The 19840-nt window shown below is 40.4% G+C and overlaps 1 protein-coding gene and 1 long non-coding RNA gene across 3 annotated transcripts in view; one reads left to right on the forward strand and one right to left on the reverse strand.

The window, feature by feature from the left end:
* Window positions 1-6170, reverse strand: part of PDE7A (phosphodiesterase 7A) — a 76523-nt gene extending 70353 nt beyond the window's left edge. For both annotated transcript variants that reach the window (XM_085052939.1, XM_085052938.1), the window contains exon 1: window positions 5715-6170. In XM_085052939.1, the coding sequence (XP_084909065.1) occupies window positions 5715-5852 (138 nt within the window). In that variant the 5' untranslated portion in view covers window positions 5853-6170. The remainder of the gene's footprint in view (window positions 1-5714) is intronic.
* Window positions 6159-16411, forward strand: LOC146442061 (uncharacterized). The gene is made up of 5 exons (XR_014850133.1): window positions 6159-7273; window positions 8138-8253; window positions 13720-13765; window positions 14503-14586; window positions 16095-16411. It is a non-coding gene; the product is annotated as an uncharacterized LOC146442061 (long non-coding RNA).
* Window positions 16412-19840: the final 3429 nt, after the last annotated feature.

The following is a 19840-nucleotide window of genomic DNA, read 5'->3' on the forward strand; positions in this document are numbered from 1 at the left end:
ACCGTGTGACACAGGAAACAAAAAAAGAAGAAGCCAATGGTCATTGATATGATAGAGAACTGCTCTAACAAATCACAGTTCTATTACAAGCATGTTTTTTCTTCCACTGTAGGCTTTGCAGAAAATAGAAGAACTGAAGAAATAAAGATTCAAAATGCAGATGTCCTCAGCCTTGTTTTCCACATGCCAGAACTGCAGAACAGACGTGTCAGAAAAATTACATTATTTTTATGATATTTTATAAACTCAGAACTGAGCTTATTACCACATATTCTCAAATTAACCCAGTTTGGATATTGTTGCTTTTCTCAAGCAACCTAGAAAAACAGACTTACCTAGCAAATACGAGTTCTTTCCAGAAAAGCTGCTGAAACAGACATCCCATAGGAAACACTCTGAATTCCAACAACCTGTATTTGCTTGCTATTACTACATAATTAGTTCATATAGAATATTGAATATTCATATACTAATGCTGACTTCTTGTAAAATTGTTTTATGGTTAAAATTCAGTATTTCACAACTTGGGTACATAGCTATTATCTCTCTTTTCAAATAGATTTCTCTTTAAAGATAGCATCTGAAAATTGAGGTTCATACAAAGCACAAAACATACTATTACACAACCTGGACAAAGAAGAATTGACTTTTGGTGATTTAAGACAATCTAATTAATGGAGACTTTAAACTATTACTCTGTTTAGATCTTATATAGACAATTATAGGCCATGAAATAAGCTGCTGTGACCTTTTGCAGAATGAAAGTACCAATGCTGCTTTACACTAGAACATATGAAAAAGTTAATTGGTCATAAAACTCAGGGCATTTTAAAAATGAACTGCCACATAAATTACTGTAGTGCATGAAAGCCTCAATCAGAACTTGTCTGTGCTGTGCATAGTCAGCGTCAGTCTCTCCCTCATATGAATAGATGCAATCTCAGCAACCAGACACAATAAATACAAGATGAAGGGAATGGCAAGCATAGCAGCAACACAGAATTAATTCCAGAGGCTAGGAATCACAACATGAAAATTATTTAATTATTTTAACTCATTAATTGTTCATACAGTAGAGATACAGGAAATGGCAGGAGAAATATAATGAAAGAGCCAGCAATTGAGAAGCATTGATTTTTGAAGAGGATTCAAAAGGAATAGAAGAAAAGTTATGAAAAACAGTGGAGAAGAAAAGAAAGGGGTTTAGGGCAAGGTTTTGCATTCAATAGTACAGCCAACATAAGGCATTCCTTCTGCTTCCCCACTGCTCGTTACTTGTGGTCTAGCATTGCAGTGTGCTGCTTCCTCCTTACTAACAGTCACAATCCTTTATGAAACTGTACTATGAGTCACCAAGGCTGAAAAATAACCTGATCAAAAAAAAAAAAAATTGACACAACTAAGAGGAAGATGCAAGAGTAGAAATGAGCAGCTGCAAGGGAAAAATAGGTCATGCCAACACTTCTCTCAGCAAAAAGGTGCAACCATGGGATTAAAGACTCATGTTGCCCATAGATAAATGTCTATGTTCAGACCATATAAATACACCTCTGAACTGTGTCTTTTAACTTACCATGCTACATGCAGAGCAAAACATGTTTGCATCATATCAAGTGACAGTGACAAGAAGAAATACACAGCAAAAGGTGGCATAAGCACTTTGCTAATGTTGGGGAAGAGGAAGCATACACATTTCACTGAAGAATCAACCAACGCAGAGTATTTCCAACTGCTCTTCGTGACTTGTTCCCCCACTTCATCCCCTAAGTCAAATCTAGGATTCCATGTGCATGATCTACAGTCTACTGTTCAGGTGTACAGCCCATGAGAGTCACCAAATATGACACTATATTGCTCAATGCATGGAATGAAGATGCAAAGAATGATCATGATTATCAAATACCAGGTAGCAGGGCATGGTACTGCCTGATACAGAGTAGTACTTGGTATTTCATGTGGAGACAGTGCCTACATTTCTGAGATTCAAATGGAGTCTTCTATTATTTGCTCCATTCCCTCTTCATGCAATTTCCTCATTAGGAGACATCTTTCTTTATCATCATCAATTTCAATCATTTAAAGACAGAAAGGCTAAAGCTAGATCTTTATTTCTATTCAGACACTGCTACTGATGCCATTTTTGGAGGAACTGAAGAGACTGCAGAACCAGTTACAAAGTAGAGGGATGGAAATGAGTCAAAAATAGCAGGTTAGGCCAAAGTTTTCTTACTCATTTCTGATATGTTTATGTCAATTCAACATAGGGAGAGGGGGAGTGCAATGCAGGACAGTCTAAAAGTAGCTCGCAGCTATGTTTGTGAAGTGCCTCCCATTATAAACCCTTATTCATAAAAATGCAGACTAAGAATTTTTACACTAAATAAGTACAGTTCTAGAAACTTTTTACTACTATTAACAACATAAGTTAAAAACTAGATGAGGCAATATATAAAATATTGTTCTCTAAAAGCTCAGCTTTAATTTCAACAACATAATTTCATAATATTTGGAATGAACACCCTGAATGTACGATCCAAGGTACTACTTAACGTCTGCCTGATCTCACAGTGAACCTAAATTCAAATCTCATCAATGTGAAATGTCTTGGTCATTTCAATACTGACACATTCAAATGCCCTTAAAAGCAGCTTTTAACAGTAGCAGTTAAAAATATTTAATATTTAAAGATAATTATTAACTCAAACATTTGTTTAAACCATACAATAGCGGCTTTTCACTTGACTGGACTTGAACAATAAATATCACAAATAACCTCCAGATGTCACCTTTATTATATTTGTAAAAACTTTGAAATTAATGAAGACCATAGGGAAATAATTCATACATAAAAGACAATTGCAAGGAAAAAGGAATAAGCCTTTCTCTACATTTATTTGGTATAGTAAAAGGTGCAAATCACCACAAGGAAGACTTAATTTCAATATTAAGAAAAAACTCTCATGACAAGAACAGTTAAGCACTATTAAGAACAGTTGACTAGTGAGATTGCGTAATTTCTGTTATTTAAGGCTTTTATGAATTTCAAAAGCCTAGTGGTACCATCTTTTCCTTTAAATCAGTTCTGACAAACTTCACTAAGCCTTTTTTATTCTAAGTGATGGCAGGAAGCTACCGAGTTTCCTGCTTGTGTTAGTTTTCTGCTGTTAAAGTGAACTGAATGAGCAAACATCTGACAAACATCAGAGATGGCATAGAGGAAGCAATAATAACACGTGCTCAATGTCAGGGCTTTTAACCTTCAGCAATAATGAGTTATGTCAACCCACCTCATCTCATAAGACTGTATCTTAAAAAATAGATTAAGCAAACAGATTAGACAAACATCTGCCAATAACAGTGTAAGTACACTTTATCCTTCCTGGGGCTGAGAGGAGTAGACCAGAATTCTCGAGGTCATTTCCAGCACCAGTTTATTTAAGCTTTAAAAAAGCAACATACAGGCCATTTTGAACCCATGTAGTTAAAACCTTAACAAAACTGAAATTTTATTTAATATAGTAAGAGATAAGTATTTTCCTACTTAGGACTGTCACAATTAATGTCACATGTGTTTCCTATGTAAAATAACTTCTTGCTGGAAGGATGAGCCTAAAACATGACTCAATCATTTCACTTTTAAGCTCTAAGTGGGAATATAATTTTCAAGACCTTACATTTTTCAAGAAAATCTGCTAAATGTGTATTAGCTGTAAAATGCTGGCTCTACATACCCGTTTCTTGAGTACACATCTTGTTTTACTCCTAGTGCTCCAAGCTAGCAGGAGCAGAAGACTGAAAATGACAAACAAATGAGAGCTCAGATCTCTCTGAACAGCAATGGAACTGGAATACTCCAAGTCTTACAAGAGACTTGTAAGGTGAAGTTAAGTTCAGATGTTACATAGAATCATTAATCTCACTGGTGATGCTCCTCAGGCCATACATCAGCCTGCAACTGCAGGTGTGGTAGACATTCACATCCTATTGTTTGCAGGAGACTTCAGGGAAAGGGAAAAAAAAAAAGGTAAAGCTGTACTCCACTCTGATGTCTGATTGCAGCAAAGGCTTCCCCATTTAAATATCCTAATTCCTTTTTATTAATGCATAAACTTACTTACTTGGTTTACACAAACAAAATACTACTTCATCAAGCACACATAGTTTCCCCATTTCACAAGTTATTCAAGCACCTCTTCCTGGAACTCTCTAATATACCTGCAGCATATTGGTCAGAAAACTAAGATTCCATTGAGAAGTCTGAAAGCTGGGGGGGGGAAACCCATTTTAAATGTCAATACCATATTTAATTTGCTAAGCTTGTATACACTTCATGCATCATCTATTCTGGAGAAACAGAAAGGAATACAATATATCACCTTGACCTTTTTGCCTATTCCTTTTCAGAAAACCATGAATGTTTCAAACAAGGGAGACTCTTATCTGCACAGAACAAAGCCTGCTACATTAGGTTGGATTTTCAAGACTGCTTATACATATGGAAAATTCACCATCACCAAGTTCTGCTCAGCTCAAGCAGTACAAATGGAAAAGAGCCTAACCCAGTTGATACATGGAAAATAATTTGTCATAAAACCGAAGTTTTTGTCAATTATTCATTCTCAGGGAAGGAAGCACTATCAACATATGTTCCTCTTCATTTGCTGGCTAATAATCATTTCCACGTGCATTCAAATTTCTGGTCATTAACACAGTATTTTGTTGATTCTTCCTGTCCAAACATACATGTACCTAATGCTCACACACATACACACAGAGCTTCGCTGCTACCAAACAGGAGACAAAGCCAAAAGCGACTGGCAGCTCTGTACTTTCTACATAGATGTATGTGAAGCACAGCAATTCATGAAAAAAGTAGAATAACTTAAATAAGACACATCAAAAATGTACAGAACAAAAAATTACCATTACACATACAAAGAGCAAAGACAGTATCTTCTGTAAGGACAACATACTTCACAGCACTTACATAGACCTTTCAATCTCGACATAGGAAATCCCTCGAAGCCAAAACGGGCTGACTCCCCACCAAAACATATGCTTTCCACCATAATTCCAGATTTTCTCCAGAGACTTCCGCCAGAATATAATTTTATCACTGGGTGCTGGGAAACCTTACTAACGCACATCCAGAAATTTAGGGCAGTGTTCACAAGAAAAACCTGCCTTTTGTCCTGATAGTTATAATGACCTTTTTCACAGTATTTCCAACACGATCAGATGAAACAAAACACAGTACAGTTCACACTGTGACTGATGTAATATGGGCTGGGAACAATACCGTGGAAACGCAAAAGCCAAGGATCTTTGTCTCCTTCTAGACAGATTGCCAACTCTGAATAGTTGGAGGGAGAAAAAGCAGAGCATCCCAAATAAAACACTGCAGCGCATGTTCACCATTTCAGTAAAGTCGCTGCAGCTTTTAGCAACCCCGTAGGAAATCTGGACCCTTCAAAGAAAGCCCAAGCTAATAAAAAACCTAAAAAACAGCCCGAGCTTAAAAATCACAGGAGAAACAATCCACTGGCTGCGGAAATAACCCCCAAGGAGTTCACCGCTCGCATCGCAAGCGATGCTAAATAGATAACCTCGGCAATAGCTAGTCATAAAAATATTAAACGCTTTATTTTCTCACCACCGCCGCTGGTATTGGGGGGCAGGCGGGCAAGGGCGGCGGGCCCGGCGGCTGTGCCTACCTGCGAGAGCTGCCGGGGGTTGGGGCAGCCGAAGAGCGCGGAGCTGGAGCTGAAGCTGATGGCCCCTCTGCGGCTGAGGACGTGCTGCGGCACCGGCCTGTCCAGCGGCAGCACGGGCAGCTGGTAACATACTTCCATTGACGAAGCCTCGGTGCGCCGGCCCGCCGCGGGGCAGCGGCCTCGCCCGCCGCACCTGCCCGCGCAGGGCTCGCCGCAGCGGGGAAGGACCGGCGGCGAAGCCCCGCGGGGGCCCGGCGCCTCCTCGCCGCCCCCGCGCCCCCCGGGGGGCCGGGCCGGGCCGCGCCGGGCCCCGCGCCTTTGTGCTTCGCCGCCGCCAAAGCCCGGCGGGAGCCGCCGGCGGGAGCGAGGGGGAGGCGGCGGAGCGGGACGGCTCTGTCAGCGCCCGGGGCGGCGAGTCCCGGCCCGCAGCCCGCGGCCGCCGCCGCTGCCTCCCTCAGGCGCGCTGCCGCTGGCGGGAGCCGCTGTCAGCCCCGCTGCCCGGCGCCGCGCATGGAGGGCCGGGGGCCACGCTGGGGGAGACACGCGCCGCGCTCGCTCCTATTGTCCGGCACAGCCGGGAGCGGGAGGAGGAGGAGGAGGCGCCGCTCTGCCGAGGGGAAGGGGCCGGGCCGTCGGAGAGGGGACCCGGGGAGGAGGGGAAGGAGGAGAAGGAGGAGGAGGAGAAGAACGGAGAGGAGGAGGAGGAAGGAGGAGGAGGAGGGATGGCGCCTCCGCCCCGCCCGCGCGCGGCGGCCCGGCTGGAGGAGCAGGCACGAGCCCGGCGGACCGTGCGTGGGTCGCGCGGCTGGCGACACGCGCAGAGCGGCGTCATCACGTCACCGCTGCCCACACTCTCCCCGTCCGCGCGCACCAGGCAGGGGCGGCTCGGCGGGCCCGCGCGCATGCGCCCCTCCCCCTCGCGCCTTGGCAGGGGCCGGGGGCGGCACCGCCTTCCCTCCCTGCCTCCCTCCGCTCGCTCCAGACTTGCGGAATCATGGAACCGATAAGGCTGGAAGAGGCCTGAGAGATCATCGGGTCCAATCTGTGACAGAACACCACCATGTCAACTAGACAATGGCGCAAAGTGCCACGTCTAGCCTTTCTTAAACAATTCCAACGACGGTGACTTCGCCACCTTCCTGGGCAGCCCATTCCAATATCTAATCACCCTTTCTGTGAAGAAATTCTTCCTAATGTCCAACTTGAACCTCCTCTGGTGCAGCTTAAGACTATGTCCTCTTATCCTGTCTCTGGTTGTCTGGGAGAAGAAACCAACTCCCAGCTGGCTACAGCCTCTTTTGACGAGCTGTAGAGAGCTGTAAGGTCACCCCTGAGCCACCTTTTCTCCCAGGAGGCTAAGCACCCTCAGCTCCCTCAACTTCTCCTCGTAATATTTGTGCTGTAGACTCTTCGCCAGCTCTGTTGCCCATCTCTGGACTTGCTCCAGCACCTCAGTGTTCGTCCTGCACTGAGAGGCCCAAAACTGGACGCAGAACCCAAGGTGCAGCACTGCTTGGGTGAGACTCAAGGGGCTCTGGAACCCCCTGGCCAGAAAGGCAGTAAGTGGGGGTTTGACTCAGTACCCCTGTGTCATAACATGCCATCCTCGAAGGAATGGCGTGAGCTTGTGTCAGGAGGGGTTTCGGTCAGATATTGGGAAAAAGTTCTTCACCCAGAAGATGGTTGGGCACTGGAACGGGCTCCCCAGGGAAGTGGTCACAGCACCAGCATGACAGAGCTCATGAAGTGTTTTCCCAACACTGTCAGCTACATGGTGACTCTTGGGGTGGTCCTGCGCAGGTACAAGAGTTGGACTATGATGATCCTTTCCAGCTTAGGATATTCTATGATTCTGTGTCCCTCAGCCCTCAGTTCCCCCTCCCCTCTTTCCCCCTTCCCCGTCCCCACAGGCTGTGCCCTGAGGGCTGGGGGAGTGACACTGAGGGGGCCATGGTGTCACCGGGGCCATGGTGTCACCAGGGCCATGGTGTCACCAGGGCCAAATCCAGCTTCTCTGGCTGCTCCTGTGGCAGGCTGGGCACCACTCAGTGCAGCCTGGCCTTGAACACCCAACGTGGGCAGCTGCTTGAAAATCAAACACGGAAAGACAGTTTTGTTTCAATATGCATTATCCATCAAATGCAATACACTGGGGAGTTTATATTTGCATTTGAGCCCTTGTGGTTCATTTTTAGACTGTGGAGAGGTGGTTTTTTGCAAGACAAGAAAAACTATGTAATTTTTGTTAGAGTAAAATATTAGGTTCCTGGTAAAACACACAATTCCAGGAACTGGACTTCAAGGGAGAAAAGGAGTAATTCATTACATGATCTAGTCCATACCAATGTACATCACATTAGCTGGGACATTTGGAAGTAAACTTTGCTGGTTTTTTTGCACTTTTGTTTTGTTTTGTTTTTCAGGACAAAGCCTCCAAGCCTCCCTTTGCATCTATCTGCAGCTGCTTTTTTTTTTCCCCCATCCTTTCATCTCTTTTATTTCTCCATCATAAAGAAAAATCCTAAATATAGCGTGATAGGTAAGGGAACGTTTCTGCTCTTTGAATAATATATGAAGTGCCTGTACCCACTTAAAAATCAGATTTTGCAAAATGATTCATATGATTTAATTTTGCATAATACATTGTTCTTCTAAGTGCTTGCTTACTGGCAGAAAGGTTTAGATTTCACATGATGGTGGTTATTTATAGACAATGACACAGCTTTGGAGGAACCCATTTGGAAAGAATAGGTGATTTGTATGGAGGATTTTCATCTGTTTGAACTAGTTGTAGAAGCAAGAAGTTTTACAGATGTGGACTGATGGCCATTTCACCCTGAGGTGTGAAGTTAACAAATGCACCTCATTCTTTTGCAGAACTGTAATCCTACTTTGTCTCATGCATAGCCAAAAGAACCTAAGGACACATGAAAGAGGACACTGGATCAACTGCTGTGTCTTCTTCAGCTGTTTTTCCCTTTCTTTTTTTTAAATAAAAATCTCACAAGCATTCTCAGTATGATTTTATAATGTATGCATGCAATAATTCAAGATATAATAAGCACATGGTAGTTCAAAGTAAAATAACATACTCAGCCTTTTTTCCCCAGTAATTAAGACATTTCAGCTTTTCTTCTGCATTCTTTGACAGTTTACTCACATTTGGCCTGTTTACATTAAATCAGCAGTGCCTTTAAGTTACTGATAGAACTCCACCAGCTTCTCTGGTGTCAGGATTTCCCTCTCCCAAAAATTTTTAAAAATTACTTTTGGTTCTTTTCTGCTAATAATGAATTAGTTTTCTGCACTCAGGTAGGATGGATTTTTATTCTAGTAAACCTAAAATTCAATTCATTAAAAGTGTGTCATGTTTTCTAGGGGGAAAAAAAAGCATGTTCTTACTTTCACAATATTAGTAGTGTATATTTCAATCCTATATGGTCAAACTATATGTGAAGATTATTGATATCTTTATTATATATTTAATCAATTGATATTGATTAAGTTCCTATCAGCTCTGTGTACTTTCCATCTAATTACTTGAAATTAGTTCTTTAAGGACACTTTAATTTTCAGTCTGAGCCAGTATAGCCTTAAATAACATAACCAGTGTTGTCCCTCAGATTATCTTTGATCTCTAATTAACATTGCGTAAACACCTCTAAGGAAAATGAAATACATTATTACGAAGTAAGCATAGATTTTCTAGGCAATAACTGTTTCCATAAGTGTGCTGCTCTCAGGACACAAATTGCTATTTTTTTAATAAATACAGAAGTTATTAATATTAGCCTGATCTTGATCTCTTGAGTGAATTTACAAGGAAGACTCTTAGAGAATTAAAGAATGGTTTCAGTGGGAAGGGACCTTAAATATCATCTGGTTCCAACCTCCAATCTTACCTCAGGATGATAGACAAAGTCTTAAAATTATGGGCTAAGTCACATATTTTCAGCCTAAATACATTTGTTGCAAAAAAATGCATATTCTGTGGGTTATATCCTGCCAATTCTTTCTTCTGTCTTTGCTTGCCACATGCTTGTAGAAAAGGAAAGAGGATTGTATTGATTTTTGTCATAGAGGTATAACAACACCAAAGTGTTTATTCAGAGCATTTTGTTTGAATTAAATTTCAACCATGGAGTTCTTGGAGTACCATGGTGCTGTCTTAAATGCATAATAGATTATCATAAAGTGCCATAGTTCAGCCATGTAGGCCCTGTGTATTGTGAATTCTTTATCATGGCAGATACAGCTATTAATAGAGACTTAATTAGAATATTTGAATTTAGGAAGTGTTAATAATGTTTCAGTGTTTCTTTTCATATTTGCAGTGAATGTCTTTTACACATCATTATTATTTTCAGGGTGCTGTGTAGCAAGGAGGAAGCATTACTGATGGATAGACTAATCCCAAAGAACAGCACTCATGAAACTGGAGAGATGGAAGATCACAAAATCTGAGTTAGTTTAGTTTCCTGGTTACTGTGAAAAGAGGGTGAAATCACACAGGTCCTCCAGCAAGATGTTCTGCTGGGTTAACTGCATGACACAGAGTGCCTCTCTGGGGCACAGCCAGCTAACCCTGGCAAAACTGAACAGTCTGAACAGAAGAGGATGCTTTTCCCATGTTCTTTGTTCAAAGTGGAAAATAAGGATCCTCAAAGGCATAATGTGCTTGTACTTTGAAAACACCCTGAGAGCAGAGGAAATTTTTATTTGTACAGGTACATGATCAAAACAAGCCCAAGAGGCTTTAGCTTTTCTCCTCACCTGAAGAAGTTATGTGGTATAACAGTCAGGGTTATTTCTGTAGACAAGTAAAAAGTCTCTTCATTTGTTGCATCCCCAGTAACAGCATTTTTAGACATTGTTTTTGGCATTTCTTTGGCACATAACCAGATACTCTGTTTTCTACCCAGAGTTACTGTCTGAGTGAATACTGTATATGCCCATAGGAATTTCAGTCATCTGGCAGCTCAGTGGAGCTTCTCTCCCTATTTGGCATGTCCCTTCCCTCTCCCTTGCCCTGGGTCTACATCAAACTTGTTTGAATTGTTGTGGCAATACAACTTTCTCATCTCGTCTTTAGTTTGACATCCCCTGCACGCTGCATATTTTCTACAGAACTTTGCATCATCCCCTCGGTGTGTTCATCCTTCCTGAGTGAGATAATTTGCACTTGCCTTTACCTGAGTGGATTGTGATTTCCTCAACCCATTTTTTTAGTTGGTCAAGATTGGATACTAGTCTTGTCCTTCAATATATTTTTAGACTTTCCTGGCTCACTGTCATCTGCAATTTTAATAACCATGCTCTCAAAACAGCTCAGCAGTAAAAATTCCATGAATGAGTTAGTCTAAGACCTGGAAGAGGTCTGAAGTGTGGTATTTAGTATATTCTGTCAACTCATGCTAACGCCTGTGGGAATGGTTTACAGTCATTTTTTGCACCCATACTGCAGTAGCTTTATCTAGTCTATGGCCCAGGTTCATCCTTCCTAACTTTAGAGGCTTAACCTGGGGAGTAGTTGCCTAAGGCTAATTTCATAGTCAATAATTAAGGGAAAGACAGCAGGCCCTTCAAGTTGTTCTTTGAAGTTGCCTTTCTCTTCACTGAAAGGAAGGAACACGGTGCAACCTTCCTCCTAATTTAAGTGTGCTTCAGTTTGTGTCTGTGAAGTCAATCAGATGAGGTGGGATATGTGCTGGTGTTTATGGTAGTGTCAGGGTGGCCCATGGAGAAGGACGATGCCAACAAAGACAAGCTAAGTCACGTGTGCCCTGTTCCCATTAGCTACAGGTTTTGTCACTCTGCTGAAGAGGCAGATAAAGTCGGTTTGACTTGTCTGGGCAGATGGCTTGTTTGCTTTTGCTTCAGTTTCTGGTATTCTGAATATTATATTGAAAACTGTTCAGAATATTTTCCATATTTGTAAAAACTTCAGTTTCACTAAGCTGACAGTGGCTAATAGACATGTACCAGTTCTATGCCAAAACCAGCAAGCTGGAGCAGAAAGTTAAAGAGTGATCCCAGAGGATTTCAAGTTTTAATTTGCTTCCAGCCCTAAGAATCATCCTCTATGCTTAATTTAAGATTGGAGTTTTACTGACAAGTTATAGCCTCCAGGAACAGGACTGAGTGTGGAAGCAGGCTAACAAAAGTCAGTTCCAAACACAGCTACAGCTGTGTCAGCTACTGTCACAAGTTTAATATGGGTTCAAAGCCAGCATTTTCTAACTCCACTGAAGATATTATTGGGAATAATTCTTTCTAAATTCACTTCTAAAAAGCTTTTGCTAGAGTGCACGCAGCTTAAATGGTCTCAGCCACTGATGTTCTGGTTTTTCAGTGATTATAGTTACCTGGACAAAAATCCTCATACTACAGCTAAAATGACTAAGGGCGTTGGTGTCAGCATAAGCCTGTGGAGAAAGCTGCTCTTTGTGTCATTTTTACATGAATAATAACAGCTGATGAGCAGAATATTTTTAATATCAGAGTGGGAGGATATGAGAACCCCAGGTGCAGTTTCTGAGGTGCAGCTTACAAGTTTAATGGTGTTATTAGAAGCTGAAAATTCACAGCTTTTTATGTTGGTAGTGGAGGTGGGTTTGGACCCCTATGAACAGATGTAACAAATTCATTGCACATTCACCAGCTGAATCATTTCTTAGCATGCCATTCAGTGTACAGTCCCCAGTAGCCTCCACGATAAACTGCAGAGCATCAATCACCCATTCTATCTTTAGAAAATCTAGTGGTTTATTTTAATTTGGTTTGGTAGCTTTTTTGTGTGTTTTATATGCTGCCCCGGTACCTCATTAAACTTGCACATCCTTTCTGAATTTCTTTACATGAAGTTGTAATTTTTAGCACAGTCTTTGCAAGGATTTTCTAAAGCAATTTTGACTTTTATTTTTTAAAAATTTCTCCATAATTAAGGATTAGAGTTCGGTTTGGATTTGAAAGTCGTGTTTAGGTTCAAAAGATTCCTGATGTTACATCTGATCCTTTACTGGCTTAATGATATATACTAAATATTTCTTGTAATAGTAAGACTGAGACTATCAAATACTGACAGAAGTGAAATGATGAGCTTAAGTTGCTGCTTACCAACTAGACTGAAGCAACAGTGTTTTATTAATCTCACTGTGTTGTCAAAAATCAAAGGAAAGCACTTTGCTGTTTAAATGTCAAAAATCAGACCTTTCTTGGGGTCCTGCCTTCTTCTAAAGCAGAAGGGGCTTTCCACTGAATTAATTCTGCAGAAGGTCCTGTAGTGAAATGAGCCCAGAGGAGAAGTAGCTAATGCAATTCCTATTTAAAAAATAAATAATTCAAGCATGAGCTTTAACTAGTCCTGGTTTTTATAAGACCAGTGCTGGCAATAACACTAGAATTTCTTCAGACAAAGAACATTTTAATTTATGTCTGGTTATATTAAAGATGAGCACACTTTCTTGCTGCAGAAGGTTATTTGTATGAAAATGTAGACTAGTTGCTCTTTTATATATGCTAAAATTAATGAAAATTTTCTGGCGACAAAAGAACACTAGCAACAGTCACCCTTTGGTGTATGAAGCAAATCAGAAATGGGAATTGGAGTAACTTGCAGCATTTGCACATCTGATAATTTGGATGACTACATGCAGGAGCCAACAGTCTTTCTCTTACACCTACATTCCTCTTGCTTTTTGGCTTTTTTACTATTCAGTTTTATTTTTATTGAAGGGCTATTCTGTGCAATTATTCCCTCACAAAAGAGTTAAGTTGAAATAAATATTAACTACTATTAGAATTAACAATCTCATTCAGAGGATCACATTAGTAGTAAAACTGCATACTAATTAGTATTCAAATAAAACTATGTCATTATATTCCAAGCAGTTATTTTTCTGGCTTTTCAAAAAATACTCAAGCATACTACCTCAGTTTCTCCATTAAATTTGAGCTTGCTTCAGAAATTAATCAGGATTTTCATCTTTTTGTGCTTCCTTTTCAGCTTATTAGTGGGACTGCTCTTCTAGCAGAACCTACAGCAGTAGAAGGTAATCCCTTTCAGATGAATAGAAGTGTGAGGATTAAATATTTGCAGCTACTCTTGTTTTTCCACCATGTAGCATCCTGACATTTCTTTGTGAAGGAAAGAATGTGTCAGGGTTAGCATGACTTCTCCTGCAAGTCTGGAAAAACATGTGTCATTCTGCCAGTCTTCCCATTAACTACCTGAGCAAATGCAGCAAGAAGATTTCATTACTTATAAGAGACTAGCTGTGCTTTTTTTAGTTTATTCTTTGCTGGACCTTTTGTTTTTAACAATTGTGGAAAGGTAACTGGCATCCTGTCACATTACAACTCACTAAATTTCTATGTGCTTAATGCAACTAAAACTGGAAGGAATATTGCCAATATGTCAACAAAAATGCAACAGTGTGATGGGAGGGTTAGTTTACAGAAATTCCTGAACTCCATTGTCTTGACCAAATGAAAGAAAATTGTTCTTGTAAGACAAGTGCATACTAAAAGGATTAGCTCTGATAAACCTTCATGTTCAGATAAAAGGCAGTCTGAGTACTAGGAGAACATTTTTGATCAATTCCTTAAAAGCAGCTTTGCATTTAATCAGAGACAAGTCTCATGTTTTAAAAGCTGAACGGGGGTCGGGGGTGGGGAAGGGGGGAGTAGTGCACTGAAACACAGAGGCTGAGCCCCATAATGGTGTGGAGCACACTGGAAATGTGGTTTTAAAATACACATTTTACTAATACACATTGTGCTAAACTAGATCCTGCTGTGCAGAGAAGCCATGCCATTCCATCTCACTTCTTCTGGCTGGTTGCTCCTACCAGTACTGATGCTCACCTTTAGGGTAAGCCAAGAGAGTTTTTCAGAGTTAAACTGGCAAAAAATGACTTTTAGCTCCTCTCCCCTCAAAAGACGTGGGACCAGCCAAACTGCACAATTGGTACAAGGTGCAGGTATGTAATTGGCAATGGGAGTGCCCCATTTGGAGTCAGCCCACATTCGACCACATCATCTGTATCATAAAAACTCACCTACATGGTGTAAATCAGCATTATGTAAGGAGTTACTCAGATACTATATAATTCAAAAGGTGGTTCATCTTAGAAAATTTAGTTTTAAAATCTCACAGAAATATATGCGCTGGAATTTACAAGTAACATTGAAATTTGTAAGATAAGAGTAATATGTAATGTATATATGGAATATATAACATGTGGGATATTTATGTAATATATTTATGATACAAGACAGACATAGCAGAAATTGTGGTGAAAATGTGGGTTAATTGGCATAAAGTCTTAGTGGTACAAAGCATATACTTAATTTTATGCATGTTCTTACATGCTTTGCTGAGCTGGGATTATGGAGAGCACCCTCTAGTCATGTCAGAACATCAGTTAAATCTACATAAATCAATATCATGTCAGCAGTTTTCTAGATTAAATTACATGGCTAGGAATTTGTAGACTGCTTTTATACAAGTATAGGCCTAAGAAAATAAGCAGCTTTTATAATGTTTTGTCTTACCTTGGACTCTGAATGTTTGTTAATATAATTCTTTAGTAAGAAATTTCATACTAAAATGAATAAATGTACCAGTCTGCCAATTTTTCTAAACCTGCAAGGCAGCGTGTTTTATAGAATACCTAAAAACAGGAAAAACCATGATGTCTACTTAGTTCTATGCAGGAGGTTTTACTTACATGCCCGACTTCTGACTACACAAAGTAAGTAGAAAGCCCTGTCTAAAAAGACAGAAAGAGTGTAAAACCTCTAAAAAAATGCTGGCACTACTGCAGACCACAAAGAATTGAGAACAGGTCCCAGAAGCTTAATTTGGTGAAAGATTGCTTATCTTACTGTCATCTTGAAATAGATGATCTGAAAGCAAATGACATGTCATTGCATCTGTAGCCAAGATAATCAATTCCCAGGTAGTGAGAGAATTTACTTTAATTTGTTAGAAGTCAGAATTAATAATACTACACTGCAAGTCAATACCATTCGCATTACAAGTGCCCGGTTTATTGCAAGATGCAGAAAAAAATGTACAGTGTGGAGCTATGCTCCCAAGCAGCATATAAATTCAAAGCATAAATTGCTTTATAATTCCATTTTCAGTTATATTTTTGTTTTCTTGTCATTTTATCATGTCTGTATGCATGGATGTCCATTTGTGGAAACAATTGATGAAACATCTTTCTAAACACTATTTGGAAAAAAATAAACAAATGTTCATCATGCAAACTTATTTATAATTGCTGCTTATCAAATGCAGGAACAAACATTGTTTTGTATGCAATTTGTAACACTACGTTCATTTAAATTTCATGTGACTTTCAAATAAAATAGGAAAATTGGTGAAATCTGCTATTGCCTGGCACCAGAAAAGGAGATTGCTATGTGAACCAGCAGTAGCAGCATAGACTGACAGTTACCAGGAAATACATAATATGGATCCTGTTCTGCTCGGATTTGACACGCATTCTGCAGCAACCCATTTCCTCTTTCTATGGCATAGACTCCATGCACACCCTAGAAGTTTTTAATATTGCTGCATTCCAGCCAGAGGGTTTCTGGTGGGCAATTTCTACTTGCACTAAGGGCTTTTGCCCTGCTTCCCAGGAAAAGCTTCACATCTTCATATTTGTGATTTTGGAATAAAAGAAATGGTGGAAATCTGGAGAGTTAGCTGTTATTTGATAGTCTAATTTCCAGTTGTTAGAATTGTACAAAGCTTCATGCAGAAGCTGATGCAGGGTTAACCTTGGCTGGGGAGTGGTGGTGCAGCAGGGCAGCAGTAGTTCCCATCCCATGCCTTCTTAAGTAGCTGAAGTAGTCTGCTGTTAGGATACCAGAGTTTGGGAATCCCTGGCTAATATTTACATATTGTTTTGAAATAATATTTTTAAAAACATGTAAAAGTTTGAAGAGGTGGGGGTTTTTTTGGGGTTTTTTTTGTTTGTTTTGTTGTTTTTGGTTTTTTTTTTAAGGAGAGCAAGAAAATAGAGTAACTCACTTCCCCTGAAGTGAATAATCCTCCCCCCCACTTTTGGAAAAAAAAATCCCCACACTATAAAATTTAATGTGAGTAAAACCCATAAGGTTCCCCAGTCATGTACTGTAATTTATGGAAAATTTTATAAATAAGAGTTGCAACTTATTGGGTGCTCATTTTCTGCCAATCTCAATTGTGAGTTCTGTCACTGATTCATGGAGGGCTGGGATCTCACCTTCAGAAACAAAAGGACATTAAAAATTTTTTTGTGGAGTTTATAGGAATCATAAAAATCCTTGTTGAATTCTGTGTGATTTCCATAAAGTCCATAGGACTCCCTGATGTAATAAATGTCTTGTAATCCATTTGTCTGAACTAAGAAGTACAAGTTATGTTAAGGCCTGTGAATATTTCCCTCTGAAAATTTTTTTCAGATAAAGCGTAATTCCTCGTTTATTGATAGCAATTACTGCTGCATTTTGTTGCCTGAATTTTCTATTGCAATCAATAGATAAATCATAAAATTGAAAAGTGCAAGATGTTCTTGAGCAGAGAATAAATGCCAGCACTCTCTACCTTTATGGTTATATTGACCTTATTATGGGCAAATCAGCCAACTTGAAAATAAGCAAGTACTAAGCAGTGGCCATAATTTTAATACTGTTTTCTTGCTCGGAAGGACAGCCCACGCTCTGTTGTCACAGCTGCCTAATTGAAATTTGATCACGCAGCTGGATCAGTGGTCACGCACCAGTGACCGCTCTGCGGCTTTGGCAGCTCACTGCTGTTACACTAACTTTTTGTTTCCCAATCATAAGCAAATTAGAGCAGGCAGCTGCAAAATCATCAATAGGTTAAATTCATTAGCTGTTCTCTCTATGAAATAAACAGGAAAATGAAGCTCTCCTTGCTCTTAATTAGTTCTTATAAAAGTTGGCAAGGAAACAAAGACATTTGTACACTCCTTTATTTTTATAAGAGACTTGCCTGAAAGAAAAACCTCAGACATGTAATTTCCTTTTTTTCCCCCCTCCTCCCCTGCTTAATGCCCTCAGTCAGAGGCTAACCCAGCACCCTGCCTCTGAGGGTAGAAAGAAAGGTGGTTTGGCAAGGGGTTATGCTATGTCTCTTTTGTGCGGATCGGGGCATGTTCGGGGAGCTGCACAGGCTGTTTCCACAGCGATAGGCCACACTGTGTTTGCAGTCTCCCGTACGGGTAATTCATCTGCACGAGAAGCCTTAGCCGACTGCTGTGGTTCCACAATCATTACCGCTGGCTCTGGGCCATGCCACATCACCCAGCAGTACAAATTTGATCTGGATCAGGTGTGGGCACATGATTACATTTTTGTCAAATTAGCAGAGCGTTTGGTGAGGATTTTATGCCGCCTGTCTGCTTTTATCCTGGTTGCAGAGGAAACGCACTGTGCCGGAACCACAGAGGGTTAGGGCCGTGTGGGCAACCGATACCTGTTGCAGCTCTAATCCTGCTGGGGCAAAGGTAACCTGCCAAAGTTTTGTTGGAACAAATTAAATTGGCCAAGAGCATTTCAACAGGAACAGTACCTCGTGTCACGTACCCATGGCAGTGTAAAGCTGGCAGCAGAGGCCTCCAATGTGTTTAACACGTAGTTAAACATTGGCCTATCCTTTAGGCACAGACTAGTCCAGAGGAATCTTAATTCTCATTATTCATACTTTTTTCCACAGAATTTACTTGTGCTTCATGCATGGTGTTCTGGCCCCTAAATACTTTTTAAGGTGCAGTTCTATGGTGAGCTGAAAATAATGTAAGGCTTTACAGCTGCTGAAAATGTGTGATGTTACCACTTCCATTGCATCAGCTCTAGTAATGATGCCAGTCATGGAGTGAGTCAGACTAGAAAGTTGATTTTACTGAAAACTGAGAAAAAAAAATAGTAAGAAACAAAGTCAGTGAAAGTTTGGACTTCTCCTTTGCTGGCAGCCCTAAGATTAACTTGAGCCAACTGAGAGCCCATGGGTTCAGACTCTGAGTTTCAGCTCTGACTATTTTCCAGCTGAAAGGTCTTGTCATAACAATGTGAGGAAAAAAGCCCTTAGGAACAGCTGTGATAAATGGTTAACAATGAAGCTACTAATTTACTGAAATGTTAGTCTTCTGAATCATTGCGAAATATTCCCAGTGGCTATGTGCATAATAGCATTCATGTTTATGGTTTTGCTTATTTACTTTATTGGTGAAATATTTATGCTAATGAAATAAAATTTTTGGAATTTTTACTTTCTGACAGTAAGTAATATTCAGGAAAGAAAAATACCTTAGACTTCTATCCTCTCATACGTTAATCTGTAATTCCTCTACTGGGATTGCATTTTGCTTTAATTCTTTGACTTGTAACTCAACCACTGAACAGACATTCCTTTCTGGTTCTAGATAAGATAGTTACTCACCAGCACTTTAGAAAGAATTTACTGTTCTCAGCCATCAATTAAGTGAGCATTTCTAAGACAGGGCAATAAATCCGATGTGGGGATTAATTAAGCTTTTAAAAGAAATGGCTACTGACTGCTATCTCCCCTGCTGCATCCCCTCCCCCCTGGGAACTATGTAGGTAAGGAGCCAGCTTGTAGGAATTTTGCAGAGAATAGTTGAGGGGTAGGTGCAGAGAACTGAGGACTATGTGGGGATTTCAAGAAAGAGCTTGCATAGACAAAGACTGCAGGAGATGTCAGAGGGTGAATTACAAAAACTATGTGAAGGAAGAACAAGTGGAGAGAACTGTTTGGTGCTGGCGAAAAGACTGTTAATTCCCAAAGAGCAAGTACTGAGAAGATGTGGTCCTGCTTTTTCCTAATCTGTTTCTGGTAAAATAGCTTGAGAAATAGGTCAGAGCACTTATTTATACTGTTCAAGCTAATCTTCCTGATTCTTAGCTGTAGCTGATTAGGCCATGCTAAAATGAATAACCAGAACTGTGGGTTTGTAAATTTACTATAAGGAGTGGTAGAATACTGCCTTAAAGCACTACAGCTGCTTGCAAAGTAAATTACCGAGACACTGCCTAAATAAATAATTAGGGAACTCTTTTACTTGAAGTCCAAGAAAACTCACCTCTGA

This window comes from Lichenostomus cassidix, chromosome 2 (genome assembly GCF_008360975.1).
Source record: "Lichenostomus cassidix isolate B80296 chromosome 2, HeHo_3.0, whole genome shotgun sequence".
In the NCBI taxonomy this organism is placed as follows: Eukaryota; Metazoa; Chordata; class Aves; order Passeriformes; family Meliphagidae; genus Lichenostomus; species Lichenostomus cassidix.